The following is a 15,796-nucleotide window of genomic DNA, read 5'->3' as shown; positions in this document are numbered from 1 at the left end:
GTAATGAGGAGACAAATCATTACCCAGGGGTTTCCTTATTGATGAGAAATATTACCCCTGTGTTCTCTAGGGGTTTTTAAAGAACCCATTAAATATAGAATAATGCTATTTCAAGATTACTATGGAAATAACAAATTTAAATTTAAAAAATAGAACTGATAAAGACTAGCTTTTTGTATGAAACAAAACTAATTTGGAAAAACATATGAATTCCTAGATTAAAAATGGTAATATGTGTTTTCTCTGTGTATGTTTAGTCCTTATATTCCAAATTTCTCTGCCACATTAACAAGAATATTTTCATTTGTATAATTTATTTGGTTTGTGTTATTATTCTCAAGTGTGTATTATAAGCTTTTTAGAAACATTTACATTTGGTCTAGTATGTTTACTGAGAAGCAATCTAACTAAAATCTGAGATATGTAAGTATAATTAGCAAAATTTTAAAATGTTTTCTTTCCACTCATTTGTATTCATTCAGCACATTTATTACATAGCTTCTATAGGGGTATCCATATCTAGGAGCCGAGGTCACAAAGAAAATAAGACAAAGTCCTTCTCGGCTTTTGCATTCTAATAAACGTAGGCTAGTAAACTGACTCTCATGTAGTCAGTGTTGCGTGCATGGGGAGAGAAGTTAATACAGGATCAGTGGGGTCACCATAAAGGGAGTGATAGACTCACCAGGGAGGGGGGAGCTAATGAAAGCCACATACAGAAGGTTCCACATGACCTAAGTGTTGAAAGATGAGTAGGTATTTTCCAGATATAGAGGAGTGGGTGGGAGTTTGGGTGCAGAGCATTTCCAAAATCAAGAGCAGCATGAGCAGAGATGTGAAGAGAAGTGTGAGAACCAGTTTCCAAGCGTGGTCTGTCCAGGCTGTCTCAGTATTGGGGGCATGGTGGGGATGCAGGCTGCAGAGTACACAGGAACCTGATCTGTTGACCTTGTATTTTATGTAGAAAGTAGTAGGGAAAGATACTGTATCTCATTTATCTATTAGAAAGAGTTGTCCAGAATGAATATGGAGGCAAGAGTAGAGGGTGAAAGTTAAGATACAGAAAGACCAGCTTGGAGGTCACCAGTTGAATCCAGGATATAGATTTATGTACAGAATTAATTTAATGACAGTGAGTATGGATAAGGAGGCCCAGACAGTGGGGATCTCAAACTTGTGACCAATTGAATGTGGGAATGGAAGAGAGAAGTTAGGGCTCCTGGGTTTCTGGCTCGGCTGGCCAGGATGAAGAGTACTGATGCTGTTGATAAGGTTTGGGTCTGGGGTTGGGTTTGGCAGGGAAGGTTATATTGCCCAGAGTAGTTGAAACTCATAGCAGTTTCAATTAATGGAACTAATTTTGTATAATTTATTTACCAGGTGTACATTTTTATCATGGGAACAATTTCGATATCTTTCTTCAGAGTTTAAGGAAAATCATTTCTCTTAAACTTTTTTCTAATTTGCAACATATATGTCTTATTTTATATTTTATGTATTCTTTAACCTTGACTTTTCTTCCGAATGAAGACCCTTTGTCTCAATGGTCCCTGTGTTTGTTTCCAGGCGGTATGAATCTCATCCAGTCTGTGCTGACCTGCAGGCCAAGATTCTTCAGTGCTACCGTCAGAACGCCCACCAGACCCTCAGGTGCTCTGACCTGGCCAGCCAGTACATGCACTGCGTCAATCATGCCAAAGAGGTGGGTGTGCCAGCCAGGCCAGCAGGGCTCCAGGAGAATAGAGAGCCTGACGTCATGGGGCAGTGATAAGGATTTAATGGGCCGATGTGTGTGAAAAAACTCAACTGGTCACCATCAAGAACTACTGTAATGACTTGGTCAGGTCTTAACTTCTATCCCAGGTCATTGTGGGAAGAACCTCTGTCCTCCTGCGTTCAACTGATTTACTTGCAGAGAAAAAGATTCTACTAAAATTTTACTTTTATCCACCTGCCCTGAACTTTTGTCCTCTAATAATTGTATCCTCACGGTCATTGCCTCATACTTCTAGACCAGTATTCAGAGCCAGCAAAGGGAAGGTTACAAATTAAGAAGTTAGCAATTTTGGGTCCGTAAGCTGCAGGTAGTCACACAGACAGCCTGATTTAAAAACAAAAACAAAACCCACCATTAATCACTGTTGAATCCTTCCACCAGTGGATAAAGTACACTCGACTGGGCAGGGAAAGAGAGACCAGAGATAGCATTTAGGAAAGAATTTCCACTGTTTTTATATACCATAGCTGCATTTTCCTCTTGACCCTTCATATCAGAATAATATGATATTCATAGGTTGTGTATTTTCTCTAATTTATGTACTTTAGAAAGCTAATGATAAACCCTGAAGAAAATTATCAATTCTGGCAGGTCACATAATTGCCTAGCATTTAACCAATTTAACAGTTGGATGTAGGTTGTTCTGCGAGGCGGAAATTGTTAGAAACCTTGATTCCTTCTGTTGACAAACTCCCTAGAGTTGGCCTTCTAACCCTACTAAATCTAGTATTTGAGTTACACAGCATGCCTTTGTACAGTCCAATCTGCTGTAGTTGTAATAGTATAGTACATTTCTGATACTCTAAATATCTGATGGGAGGGTTGGTATTGTCTGTATAGCTGGGAAATAACAGTAATATCAGTGGAAAAATATAATCAAGATTTATTAAAAGCCTATGCTGTCTTTAAAAGGCCAGTGGCTTGTGGCTTTTTTCTGTTTCTTGCTTGTAGCAGCACTTGTATAACTCTCAGTAGTATGCCAGGGATTCTTTTCTATAAAGGTCTTTGGTAGAGGCAATATTGCTAACGTTAAGTTGGTACATTTTATTTGTCAAAAACAGCTTCTGATGTGCTCTTAACAAGCTCCAACCTTCAATATTAATACTAACTGAGGCTCTTGGGACTTGTAGGTTGACTCATGGATTTTTCTGACTTGGTGACAGTGCCTTATTGCAGTGGGGCTTGGGTAGTCAGTGGGAAAGAGCGACAGTGACAAAGCATATGCTGCAACGCTGGTACCTAACATATGTGCCTGTTTCCGCAGTGTGATTTGTAACATTACTAAAGTAGCAACTGCAGGGGCGTTGGGAGTATTGACTCCATCCTGCCTGTCTAGGTTGTGTTGAATCATCTACACATAGCCCCATGAGATCAATGGCGTGTATTTATAGGATAAAAGAAAGTTAACTTGGGACAAAATCAGATATGCCCCATGGTGCAGCAGAGAGTTACAATCTGGCAGATCTGAGTTAGTATCCAAGCCCTGTCTTTCACTAGCTCTGTGACCTTGGGCCTTGGTTTTTCTCATCTGTGAATTGGGGTAATGCTGTGAGGACTACATTGATATAAAGTATTCAGTAAATCTTGTTTTTTCCCTTCTTTCCTCAGTCGTTGTTATTTCATGGTGAAACTAACTAAACAGATCAGCCAGAAGTCGATCACTATTACTAGTGATTTCAAAACAGACTCTCCTTCCTCTTCCTCCCTTCCCAACCTGAAATATAATTTAATATTAATATTATTTTCAGCTAATACATTTGGAGTGCCTACTGTTTTCACAACTCTTATATCCAATTATTAGGGGGTGTATGATACAAGGTAATATTAAAAACCTTTTTTCCTAAGGTGGGCAAAACTGAAATGGACAAGAACAGCAACAAAAAATACCATCTTATATTTCTACAGTGCTTAGGATTTCAAGGTTATTTTACATCCATTCTCTCACTTGTTTTTTATGACAACCTGAGATGTAAATAGAGATGGTTTTAGTTTCACCATTTTACAGTTGAGAGCATTGAAGCCCAGGGAAGTCATGATGATAAATTTAACAACTAGACCAAGATGTACCGTGCCATAAAAACAAAAAATTTCCAAATAAATTCAAAGGTTTCAGTCTTTGAGTGGGTGAGTGTGTAAAGGGGCGTCCATCCTCCGCTACAGAAATGAGATGATGAGGGAAAGTGAGAGCGAAACCACAAAGGGAGGCAAAGAAGGTTGACGATCCAATGAACTGGTCACAGAGAGCCTGAAGGTCACAGAGAGGGCAGTGGGTTCATAGAGCCTGTGATGAAAGGCGTAACTCAGCACTGCCCCGTTTTAAGATCATGTCAAACTGATCCTGCCAGGGGGAGCTTATATTAGTATTTCATGAGTAGTTACTTTGCCTCTGATACCAGGGTGTCCTTTTGCTCCTTGGGAATTTAGCCTAACCTTGTGACCCCAACTCTGCGCCTGTTGTTAGAGGAGACTTCAGCAGGATACAAGGTCCTCCTTACTGTAGCAGTTCCTGATGGGCCAACTCCCCTGCTTATGTTTCCTGTTAAATCCAGAGAACAAGCTGGACATGCTAAACAAGGAAAATGCTAAACATGACAACAACCCATTAGGTCATAACGTCCATTTCCGACGAAGTACAAGGGTTTCCCCCATGGAATAATTCCAATAGCCAAGTCCACTCCACTTTTAAATGACTCATAAGATTGGCCTCTCACTGGTTCCCTGGGGCATTGTTCTAGGGACTAATAGATTTTACTGATAGGAAAATTTCCGGTTATTTCTTAGCCCTACTCTTCCTTTCTACTTATTCTTCCATTTATTCTGATCAGCCTTTCTTCAGCTATTCTTAAACAATTCCTCATGGCTTGACATGAGACATTTCGGCTATTGTTTCTAGTATATTAAGTTATGTGTTCTTCATGAGGGAAAGAGATATTAAATTGCTATAATTATTATTTCTACGACTTAAAAGCTACCGGCTGGCTATCTGAGATACAGCGTTTAAAAATGGAGGAAAGCATTGATTGGCACAGACTTCTTTATTTCTCATATATGCTTAGCCTCATAACTTTCTTAAGCTCCCCAAGGTTGGATTACCTCTTCTTGCCCCTAAAACCTGGTTCCCATTCTGTGAGGTTCCCTGTCTACACAAGAGACCATGGAAGCCAATAGTGTTTGCCCAGTTGGACCAAAATGTGCCCAAATTCTATTTTACAAGATGAGGGGTACGGTGTAGAAAGGGTTTGCTTCCAGATCTGCATTGCCTCTGGGATAATGCCCTGGGACACACCACTTCCCTGCTATTTACTTGCAGAATCGAGCTGCTTTGGGGAAGCTGGTCTAAGCATTTCAGCGTTTTCTCAGCCCTGCTGCAATTGACTGAAAGGTACAGACTCGGCTGGATCCTTATGGAACATTCTCTGTTCACTGGAGGTTAGGGTTTGTGGGAAATGCTGTTGCTGCCATCCTAATCTAGTCATGATGACTTGAGCTTCAGTTTCTTCTTTGATAAATTGAGGGTTTGAACTAGGTGATCCATGAGGACCTTCCCGCTCTGTCATTCTAGGACGGATTCTGCTTTCACGTGTGAGAGCAACAGGTGGTGTGCGTTAAGCACACATGTTCACGGGCACACTCAAGAGACGTGGCCTGTTTAGTACAAGCTGTACCCATACTTTTGAGACCTCCAATTTTTGTACCTTTGCCTCTTAGATTTTGTCATCTGCCTTACACATTTCATGCAGGAAGAACACCTGCGTTCTGATTGGCCTGCCTGCTGCCCGGCCTCCAACCTCCACATACCTTTGCCTTGAAATTCACATTCCTGACAGCCCTGGGAAAGCCAAGGTGGCAGAATGAACTGGGAGGGAATAGGAACAGTTTCACAGTTTCTCTAAAGTCAGTGAAGTGAAAAACAGCTATCTCAGCGCTGCCTGGCAGAATGTAGCTTGCCGGGTAAAGAAGTCCATTCGATGAAAATTCGGGCTACCTCCTGTATCAGGATGCCCAGATGAGGGATTTTGGGGATAGAGCAGGAAGCCAGGATCTGAAGAACCAAGGACAGGCTAGGACCAAAAGCAAGGGCCAGCTCCAGGAGACGGCAATGACAGAGGTCAATGTGGGGCTGGAAGTCAGATGATAGGGCAGTCAGGAGTCCATAAACCACAGCAGAGGTTTCAATCAGTAAGCAGGCAGTTGCGTCAGTACCCAGGCAAGCAGGTAGCTCAGCTCAAGGAAGGACCAAAATAAAGGCCTGTTTTAAGTGAGGCAACCTTCACTTTAGACCTGTATGCTTCCTGCTGACCTCTCTGGGGGGATCAGAAAGTGACCTGGCTGCAGTGAGGAGCATGGAGTGAAGACCCTGAGAAGTGAGGCTAGATCCTAACATGGCAGCACTCCAATCCAAGGCTAGTGTACACAGTTTTCTCATTTCGAAAATGCAATTGACATCTCCAGTGTATAGTTAGGCTCCAAAATCAAAGACTCCAAGATCAGTGCATATGGAGGAATTTGCTTTAGCAGAATTTCTGTCTACCTTCTTAAAGACAGTGTATTTTACCTCCCTTATAAATTGTATTTGTGTTAGACCAGGGTTCAAATATTAATGCTTCCCTATTATTCAAGTGCGAAGAGGTCCTGAGAATGTAGTAGCTATCACTTAGAAATCAGGGTTCTTGAAAGGAAAACCTACTGCCAGAGCAAGCTGTATTTTATCATTGTTTTCGGATGAACTCTACATTAGATGCAAGTGATTTAATAGACTTACGGTTGGTGGAGCTAGAAGAACCGTAGAGATCATGTAACCCAACTTTTCTACTTGCAAAAATTAGCACCCTAAGAGTTTAAGTGGTCCATAGAAGGGTAGAGCCCAGACCAAATGAGTCTGCTCTTATTCCAAACCCAGGGTGTTTTCCCTGTAATGTCAGATCTCAGCTGTGGGTGAATGTCGGGGTCACCTGGGGAGTTTGTTTAAAATGCACATGCCCAACCTCATTCCTGGCGAGTCTGATTGAGAAGGTCTGAGGTGAGACCTGGGCATCTGCACTTTGAGCACATACTCCAGGAGACTGTGTACACAGGGGTTGTACAAGTTCCCTTGGCCTGAACGGCATTAAAGGTCTTCACCCTCTCAGATGTCCTGCTACGTCTTTGTTTTTCCTCTTCCGGGAGATGAGGAGCTGTTACTGCCTACAGGTCTAAGCCATCTAGCAGCGGTCTAATCACACCAACTCTAGGAATGAATGTTTAGCCTCAGGAACTAATGGGAAAATGGCTTGGGAAGAAGGTGGGAGCCCCTGAAAAAGAGGTCCCTTCTCTTGCTCCCCTTAGAGTTGTAGGTGATCCTAGGTGAGGAGCCACACCTGGTTATTGTGGGTAGGGGAGAGGGAGGGGACACTGAGCCAAGGTGACATGGCCCCCTGGCTATCTCACAGTTGTAACCAGACCCTCCTTGGCTCAGCCGCTCTCAGCCCCCCTCCTCCCCTCCCCTGACCTGCATCAGGGTCTGATGTACACGGTGGCCACCTTCAGAGAGCACAAAGATAAATCAAGAAGGCTAACTTCCTGGAAGACCTACAGGAGCACGTTTTTATTGTGTTCGAAGGCTTCTTTATCAGCATCACCTAATGACATTTATTAATCACCCGGCTGGGCTGCTGGTGCACAGGATGACACATGGGGATTTCATAATAGATTTCTGATCCTTTGGTAGGGCGGCCCCTCAAATTTGGAGTCATATCAAAGCAAACTAAATTCCAAACTTTACATTTGTGACCCCAGCCTCTTCCATCATAGGAATCCTTTTCTAAACCACTTTCTGAGAGTAAATAGTTGCTCTATGACATTTTCCCTCTTTTAAATCTGAGTTTAATAGAGGAAATATTACCATGGTAATAGATTTCATTTTTCTTAATAGGTATTTCTTTTCTAGTGCTTGTCCTTCAAGATAGCACTGCAGTGTGTGTTTTGTCTGTTATTGCAAGCTGTATAAACAGTTAATTACTTGTAACTTAATTTGAATATTACACAGAACATTTGTCATAGAAGATATAAAATAAGATCCAGGCAGAAGAAAGTTAACTTGTGCTTCCTCTAAAGCAGGAAGAACAAAGAACAGCACTTGCTGGGGGGAAGAGACAGATATTGAAAACCAAATAAGTTTAGCTAATCAGATTTTCAGGTAGTGGGGAACAGTACTCGATGCACAGGCAAAGTTTGCTTTGTGCTTCTTGTAAACTCAATTCATAGAGTGCTCTTCCTTCCTCTGTGGCTTGCAGTCTTCTCGTTCTGTCTTGTTCCTCACCACGGTTTTTCCTGTCCTCCCTTAGTGAAAGCTCCAGTGTTGACACTAGGTCTGACCTGGGACATGGCTCCATCTTCGTTTCCACAGCTGTGTCCATCTTCCTGCTTCTGTCCCCAGCTCTGTGAGGCCTACGCTCTTGTGAGATGCTGAGTGAGCTCGTCCAGAGACCAGCCCTCTGAGGGGTATCTTAAAAAAAGAAAAAATACAAACAATTTTTCTTCGTGATGATCGGTTAGCAATCCAGGGTTGCCATGATTTCTCATAAGTGATGGAGACCACCAGTAGCTGGCACACTGCTAGGGTAGTCAACCCCTCCAGAAAAGCTGCAATTCAAAAATCAGTTGATGAGATTACTGCTTAACAAAAACATTTGAGGGATGTGGTTAGGATCATTTTAGCAAGTGGTGATGACACACAGTCTCAGGTCTCCAGGGGCACTGTTCCTGCTTGACAGCATGAGCTGCCAGTTTCCTCGGTGGCTGGACTGGGAAAGAAACTTGGGAAAAGAGCAGCAGCAGTGCCTGAACCGCCCTCTCCTTTCGGTGACTCACCAGGCTGTTCATAAAAGGAGTTTCTGTGGCCCAACTACGTGAGTGATGAGCAAAGGCAAGGAATTTCTCCCTCCACGTTAAGATTAAGTGTTAGCGGTTCCTTAAATGAAAGAAGCAATTTTTTATAACTTGCAAAGCTTCTCCCTCATTCTTTAGGGAATTTCCTATGTTAATTTATGCAGTGTTAAATTTATGCAGTGTTGAAATTCAGCCCACAGCAGCTACTTACAGAACCAATACAGAGATTATAGGAGAACCTCTCAGGTGGGAGCTGAACACTGCAGACCCCACCAGGCCGAGGGATCCCTCCAGCCAATAGCCCTGGGGTCTGGGTTGAGCAGGTTTTGTTGCATAACTGTGATGGGGTAATAACACAGAATATTTTACAGATGTATTCATCTTTTAAAAATTCTACTTGTCGTTGTATTTGTTAATGTCTCTGACAGAAGTGTTAGGCGGTTTTGTACCACCTCTGCCACCCTTCAGTGGCAGCTGAGTGCAGTTAGACAGCGTGTTCATAGATCAGCCCTGGAGCTTTCCTGTGGTCCTGCATGTCTGCGAGGAGTCACCACGAATCAGCTGAGCCACTGTGCTGTCCTGGAGGATTAGAATTTTAATACATGTAACAGGGTATTATGTGGATATGGTTAGATATAGTTACTAAAACATTATTTCTCTGTGTTTGACATTTGTTCACATGTACTCTAATAGTGTTTTTATGCTAGACTGCCATGCTGATCCTCAAACCAGCCAAGGCCCATCTTGTCTTTCTCAAAGAGAGTCTAACATTCTTAGCATCACCTGATGTGGTTGAAAAATTACCCATCTATATTCAGTTGAGGTTGCAGGGAGAAGAATAGTGAAAAGGATCTCTAGACTCTTGAAAAACACTTTAACTGTTGCTTTAATTATGTTTGGTAGCTGCAGAGGATTTTGCAATATTTGAAAAGAGAGACTTCGTTACGTGTCTTTTTAACCATAAACCCTAGATTGTAGGCACAGCCATGTACTCCTGACCAGGCAGATAACAGCTTAAAGTTCCCACCAGTGTGCTGAAGAATGTAGTGACTCCATAACCCCCAAAATGCAAAATGACAAAGCGGTATCACTTACAAAGGGATCACTTTCTTCAGTAACTAAATGCCCTGAGGTAGGCTCAGTGTAGCTTTATACTGGCTTCCATTTTGAATTTAAGAAAGAAAGTTGTAGGATGTTGTCTGTATACCTGGAATTTACAGAGCTTCCTGCCCATATAATTGGAGAGACTTTCCCACAGATCAAGTCGCAGGGGGTGAGGACAGCTGAGATTGCCAGGCTGTGTCTGACTCTTATGTTGTAGATGCTCAACGTGTGATTTTCCCAGTAAATGCATAGCTCGTGTGAATGACTGGTGTGCGAGATGCCCCACCTGCCAGCGTGGTTCTACAGGCAACTCTCTGTTGAAAACAGTCTCCTTCACCTACTTTGTCCTGTTTTCTCTAGACGATCTAGTTTTTCTAATTTACTTCATATTTGACTGAATCATTTTCTGACCACCTCTGGGTGTGTTACCACTGACCTAGTTCTCCTGCCTTAATACTTTTCCTTCTTTTGTCCCCTGTGGACATGGTCTCCTTAGAAACCTATGGTCACAGACACGGGTTAGGATAATCTGTTCAGCCTTTGCTCCTATGACCCAACACTTCCACTCTTTCTTTCTGCCCCCTTTATTCCGGTCTTTTTATCTTTGACCTAAATCTTCTGTCTAGAGACCTTTGACCTTTCTTTCCAAGCGTACAACCTCCTTCTAGATATTTCTCTCTGAGATGTCTCATCCAAAATCATCTCACAATCCCAGAATGTAAGTCATCGTCCTCATTCCCAAGTTGGCCCCTTCCTCTGACTCCCCAGTTTCTCTCAGAGACTCCACCACTTCCTGTCACTGGGGACCCTCCCGTGCCTCGGAACTCACCATCTCTCTTTTTCTTCCCGTGTCTTTTTGTGGCTCTATCTTTTTTTTCTTTCACTCTTGCCTGGTTTCTAATCTGCCTCCTCACTGGTCTTCCTGCCTCCAGACTGTCCTCTGTTGGGTCCGTCATGCCAAGGATGTCGGGTTAACCTTCCTAAATGTCTTTCTCCTATTTAAAAGCATTTGTTGGGTTCCCACGTTTTGTCAGTGGCCAGCAGGAAGCGTCTCAGTCTGCCATCTATTCCGGGTGGTCTTTACACGCTTTATCTCCGTAGATCCTGAGCATACGCCCTTTCTTCCAGGGGGGCCTCTCCTCAGTGTTCCGTATATATTGGGCTTGTTCCTACCTCTGAATCTTTCACCCTAGCAACAGTCTTACCCGCTGTGTGAGGCAGAACCACTCGTCTTTTCAACTGTTACTTTCTCTGGAGGGGTACACGAGAAACTGGGAAATGGAAGGAAGGAAAAAAATTACTTATTACCAGATACATTTTTGCTCCTTTTGAGATTTATACTGTGTTTATTCCAATAAAAAAAATTTTTTTAGCATTTATTTAGCAAATAAATAAAAAGTGCAAACTGTTGCCCTGTGTAGTTCCTTAATTTTCTTGGGTGTCTGTGTCAGTTTCCCCAAAGCATTTAACTGAGTGCAGCGAGTACCTAGGAGGAGCTCGGTTAGGAGGTGGGTGCGTGGGTGGCTGGAAGGGTGACGGTTGGCCAGAGGAAGGCGTGCACAGATGGGCTAGAGGCAACCTTGAGACTCACCCAGCCTCTTCTGAGTAACTTCAAAACCAACAGGGAAAGTATTACTTTTTTCTTCTTAAAGTTCTCTAAAAATGGAGGCAGTGTACTCCCTGTTCCGGCTGGTTATAGAGTTTAATCTGATAGTTAAGAATTGTACTACCCCCCCCACAATAAACAACTAAATAGAATGTAGAGATCATTTCTGCAATTTGGGAATAGGTACTTGTGTGTGCAGCTCTGCCCAGCCACGAAAGCACGTGAACATCGGCATCCTGCCTGGAGGGATCGGGAGTCTCTGGGAGAGATTCTTGTGTTCTTTTCAGTTGAGAGATTCCTTCTCAGAGCCCTGGGGGTTACGAGTTGATCCCCCAGCTCGCACACGCACACAAACACACACACACTCATACTCACTCTCTCTCTCTCTCTCTCTCTCTCTCTCTCTCTCTCTCCCCCCCTCTCTAACTATAACTAGGCAGTAGCTTTCCCCCAGTCACTGTGGCCACCGGCAATGTTCCCCACATTTCCAAATGCTCCTGGTGAGAAGACGGCACACAACTGCCACCCTTCCCCCCTCACCAGGCCGTGTTCATCTGTAGGGTCTCAGTGGTGGTGGTGAAAGGTAGCAATATTTTGGGAGGAGGAAGCGTATGCCTTGTTTTATGTGTTTTTGAAGTAGATATTTGAAATGAAATACAACTTGTACTAAATGGTTACTGCATTTTTTTTACCCCCTCTCCTTCTGATGGTAAAACTTATACTTTCATTTCTCTTACAGATCACGCTTGAGAAGGGAGGATAAAAACTCTGAGAACACAGACAACACCTTCAACGTTAATTCCAGAGGTGGAATGTTTTTTTTCCTAGTAAGATAATAACCCATTTAAAGAGAAGACCACTAAAGAGAAGACCACTAAAGAGAAGCACTGAAGAACAGATTTGACAGCATCATGTCACATTTTGATTAGCAACAATTTGAAAAGCCAAGGCCTAGGTCAGGGATCAGTCATCAAAGGACACCCTTCAGTATTATAAATCCCCTTCATGATGATTAAAAGAGAAAGGCAGCCCTCTCCACCTTTTTGTGCTTTCTGTTCTACTTCTACTGACCATAAAGCGTTGCCATTCTAACCAAGCCCTGTCGTTTGGTGAACCTCCGCTCTAACAGAGCGGGGTGGGCTGCTGAGTTAATTGGCGTGGAGGGAGAGGACAGCCCAAAACACACGGATCTTGGGGCAGTAACGCTGGGTAGAATTGTCTAGGCTGTGGCATGTTGGTTTTCTCTCTTTTTCTTTTCTCCTTTGATTATGTAAGAGCTATTTCATTTTAACTTATTGTGGTGATCATGCAAGTAAGAAGACAAAAGGAGAGAAAATGTACCTCTTTTACTGGAATAATGTTTATGATTACAAGCGAAATAAGGTATTTTTATCAATATAAAGGCAACCTTGGCTTATTCAACCTCTATCGTGAATGCTGACATCTTCACTTCACTCCCTATCAATAATAAATATATTTTCTGACAAAGACTGGCATTGTGCCTCAGAGCCTCACACATTCATTCCTGTGGCTGGGTTAGATGGTTATGCTTATGGGAATTGAGTTGATTTATATTGTTAATAATTTGCATTTGTGCTGTACCTTTCCTCTAAAAGGCTCCTAAGCACTTCACAGAGCCTCAGACAGGCAAGTGATGGTTATAACTGCCTCTCAGGTAGACAGAATTCTGGAAGATCTTTACAAATTGCATGAACCTTTCTTTCTTGGGGATGACTTAAGTCATCGTGCCTGGGGCGAGAACTAGATTAGATAACCTTGGTTAGGACCTTCTGACCCTGCAATACTATGAAAATGTTAAAAAAAAAAAAAAAAATCCACCTTTAGAGTTTTTCCTCTTTCCACTTTCATCAAAACTTCCTGATTATAACTCTCCCTTTTCTACCAGGATTGGTCTTCAACCCTGCAGCTGAGTGAGTTGGAAACAAATATGCACACTGAAGCTAAATGGGAAAGTTCTTTGGGGAGCTAGGGGGAGGAGAAAATACCAGTGTCTTCTAAATTTCTTTTGCCGTGTAGAATTTTTATTTTGTTACACGGATGAATTTAGCAAAATGATTGAGAATACAGGCTCTGGAGGAAGGTGCATCTGTGTTCAGATTCTGTCTCTGCTATGGAAGCTAAGTCCCCCAGCCGCACGCTAAGCCTCCATTTCTTCAACGGTCAAAAGGGGGCGAGTGAAAGAACCTAGTTTTTGGGCTTATGGTGAAGAATCAACATGCATTCCACATACATTCTGTCAGAGCCAGTAAATGTTGTTTTGTGTGATTAGTCAATAAACTAGTATTTGGAGCTAGGGGCATAGCAAGTGTCCACATGCCCAAATACCTTTTATTTAGAGGAAGTCAGGATGAACTTGTGAACTTCATCCAACTTCCTGTTTGCCTCCATCTGAGTGACACTTGGGACACACCTGTACACCTGATGTCGATTCTGAGTGGCACCGGAGACTCTCCTACCACTGAGAGAGAGACTCTGTGGTTACTGTTTCATGAAGGTTTTTTGTTTTGGAGTAGTTTGGGGGATTTGTTTTGGGGATGCAAAATAAGTTGAGTTCATTTGAGTGTAAATGAAGTCATTACTGGTAACTTGAGGAGCAGCACATTTTGGTGCTGTCAGGGTGACATCCAGGTAACTGCCTGCGAGAAATAATAGCACAAAAACAAATGTTTACATGGTGACTTGCTATAGTGTTTGCAAATTAGCTAACTCACAAATCCCCTCCTATACTGGTTTGTTTTGCAATTTAGAGCCAAGAACTTGGCACGTCCCAGACTGCCAGTCTTGCTGCCAGCAGAGAAATGCAACACTGGAGTCAGGCCTCTGAAGCTGGTGGAATCCATGGGGAGGGAGGGAGGGTCAGTTCATCAGGTTGCCTCTCTCATTCTGATAAATGTGATTAGGCAGAACACACCTTGAACCACAGTAGTTTGGCTCATGAAGCCAAGAAGAATAAAGTGTCTTGAACGCTGGTCAGAGGGTATCACACTAAACAAATGTCCGATGAACTTACAGAAGACAGGTGGATTGAACCAGCATAAAGTCCTTTCTTTGAGAAGCCAATAACTTATCACAGAAAATTTGCCAGCATATGATCATTTAAAAAATTACTATTTTTTAACTCTCTGTCACCCAGGCTAGAGTGCAGGGGCACCATCTAGCTCACCGCAACCTGCTCCTGGGCTCAAGTGATCCTCCTGCCTCAGCCTCCCAAGTAGCGGGGACTACAAGTGCGCACCACCACACCTGGCTAATTTTTCTATTTTTTGTAGAGTTAGGGTCTCATTATGTTGCCCAACCTGGTTGAAACTCCTGGCCTCAAGCGGTCCTCCCCTCTTGGTCCCCCAGAGTGCCGGGATGACAGACGTGAGCCACCACGCCTGGGCAAAAAATTATTGATGAATCATGGTTAGTAGTAAGCATGTACTGCTGAAAAGCCAGGTGTCTGTGGACAGCTGGTCAACCCACGAGTCTCCTGTCTATAACAGTTTTAAGCAATATTTGGCTTAGAACTGAACGAGCAGCCACATGTTCTCAGCTTCTCTGGCTTAGAAATTGAGAACGTGTGGTTCTTCACTTGATATCCTCCAGCCCACAGGTACAATTGCCTTCGCCAGAAACCCACATTTCGGTGAGCTGTAGGAGCTGACCCTTTCAAGATTTAAGAATTACAGCAACAAAATTTCAGTTAGCTAAGAGGAGTAAGTTCAGAGATCTGTTGTACAAACGTGGTGACTGTAGTTAAAGACAATATATTCTTGGAAAACTTTTTAAAAGAAGAATTAGAGCAATTGAACAATTGAAAGGGCAGCAGTCAAAGCAAGTGGACTGAGAAATAGGAGTCTGTTTTGAGTTAATCTTCTTGAAAAGCTAATATTTTGAATGAATGAGTTGATAGTCATTCATACGCCCTCACTGCCTCCTCCTGTCTTCCTCCCCCAAGTTTTCCTCTCTGTCTCTGCTTCCTCCTCTCTATCTGCCATCTCATTGCCTCCTCTGGCTTCTTTTTTGTGTTCAAGCTTTTCTCACCCCCCAGCCTGTCAGGGCCCCCTTTTGAGAGGCAGGTAAAGGGGTGGACAGGGCATCCTGGGCGCTTGCCCGGCTCTGCCGCTGTTGCGTGGGGTAAGTCTCCTCCCTCCAGTTCCTCACTGCAGAGCGGCCGCTCTGGGTCCTTGTCATTATAAGAAATGCTTTTTGATACATCCTTCCTTTTCTTCTCAAGCCTCCTACATCTGTAGTCATCCATTTAGTACTTCTTATCATTTAGTAATTTCTTATGTTTGCAGTTCTTAATTTATAAACCAAGAAAATGGATTTAATTCTCTGAATTAAAGGAAAACTATATTTGTATTTAGTTCTCTGTGCCCTCGATTGTACTTTTCCTGTAGCTTATGGTCTGATAAGATTTTTAAGAATTGGTTTTC

General features: G+C 42.9%; 1 protein-coding gene across 1 annotated transcript in view; it reads left to right on the top strand.

The window, feature by feature from the left end:
- Positions 1–12,847, top strand: part of CHCHD3 (coiled-coil-helix-coiled-coil-helix domain containing 3) — a 303,246-nt gene extending 290,399 nt beyond the window's left edge. Inside the window, exons 7-8 of the mRNA XM_012650619.1 lie at positions 1,567–1,702; positions 12,094–12,847. Coding sequence (XP_012506073.1) covers positions 1,567–1,702; positions 12,094–12,117 — 160 coding nt within the window. The 3' untranslated portion in view covers positions 12,118–12,847. The remainder of the gene's footprint in view (positions 1–1,566; positions 1,703–12,093) is intronic.
- The last annotated feature ends 2,949 nt before the right edge of the window (positions 12,848–15,796 follow it).

This window comes from Propithecus coquereli, unplaced genomic scaffold (assembly GCF_000956105.1).
Source record: "Propithecus coquereli isolate 6110/MARCELLA unplaced genomic scaffold, Pcoq_1.0 Scaffold335, whole genome shotgun sequence".
In the NCBI taxonomy this organism is placed as follows: Eukaryota; Metazoa; Chordata; class Mammalia; order Primates; family Indriidae; genus Propithecus; species Propithecus coquereli.
This window is presented reverse-complemented; position numbering and strand designations above follow the sequence as displayed.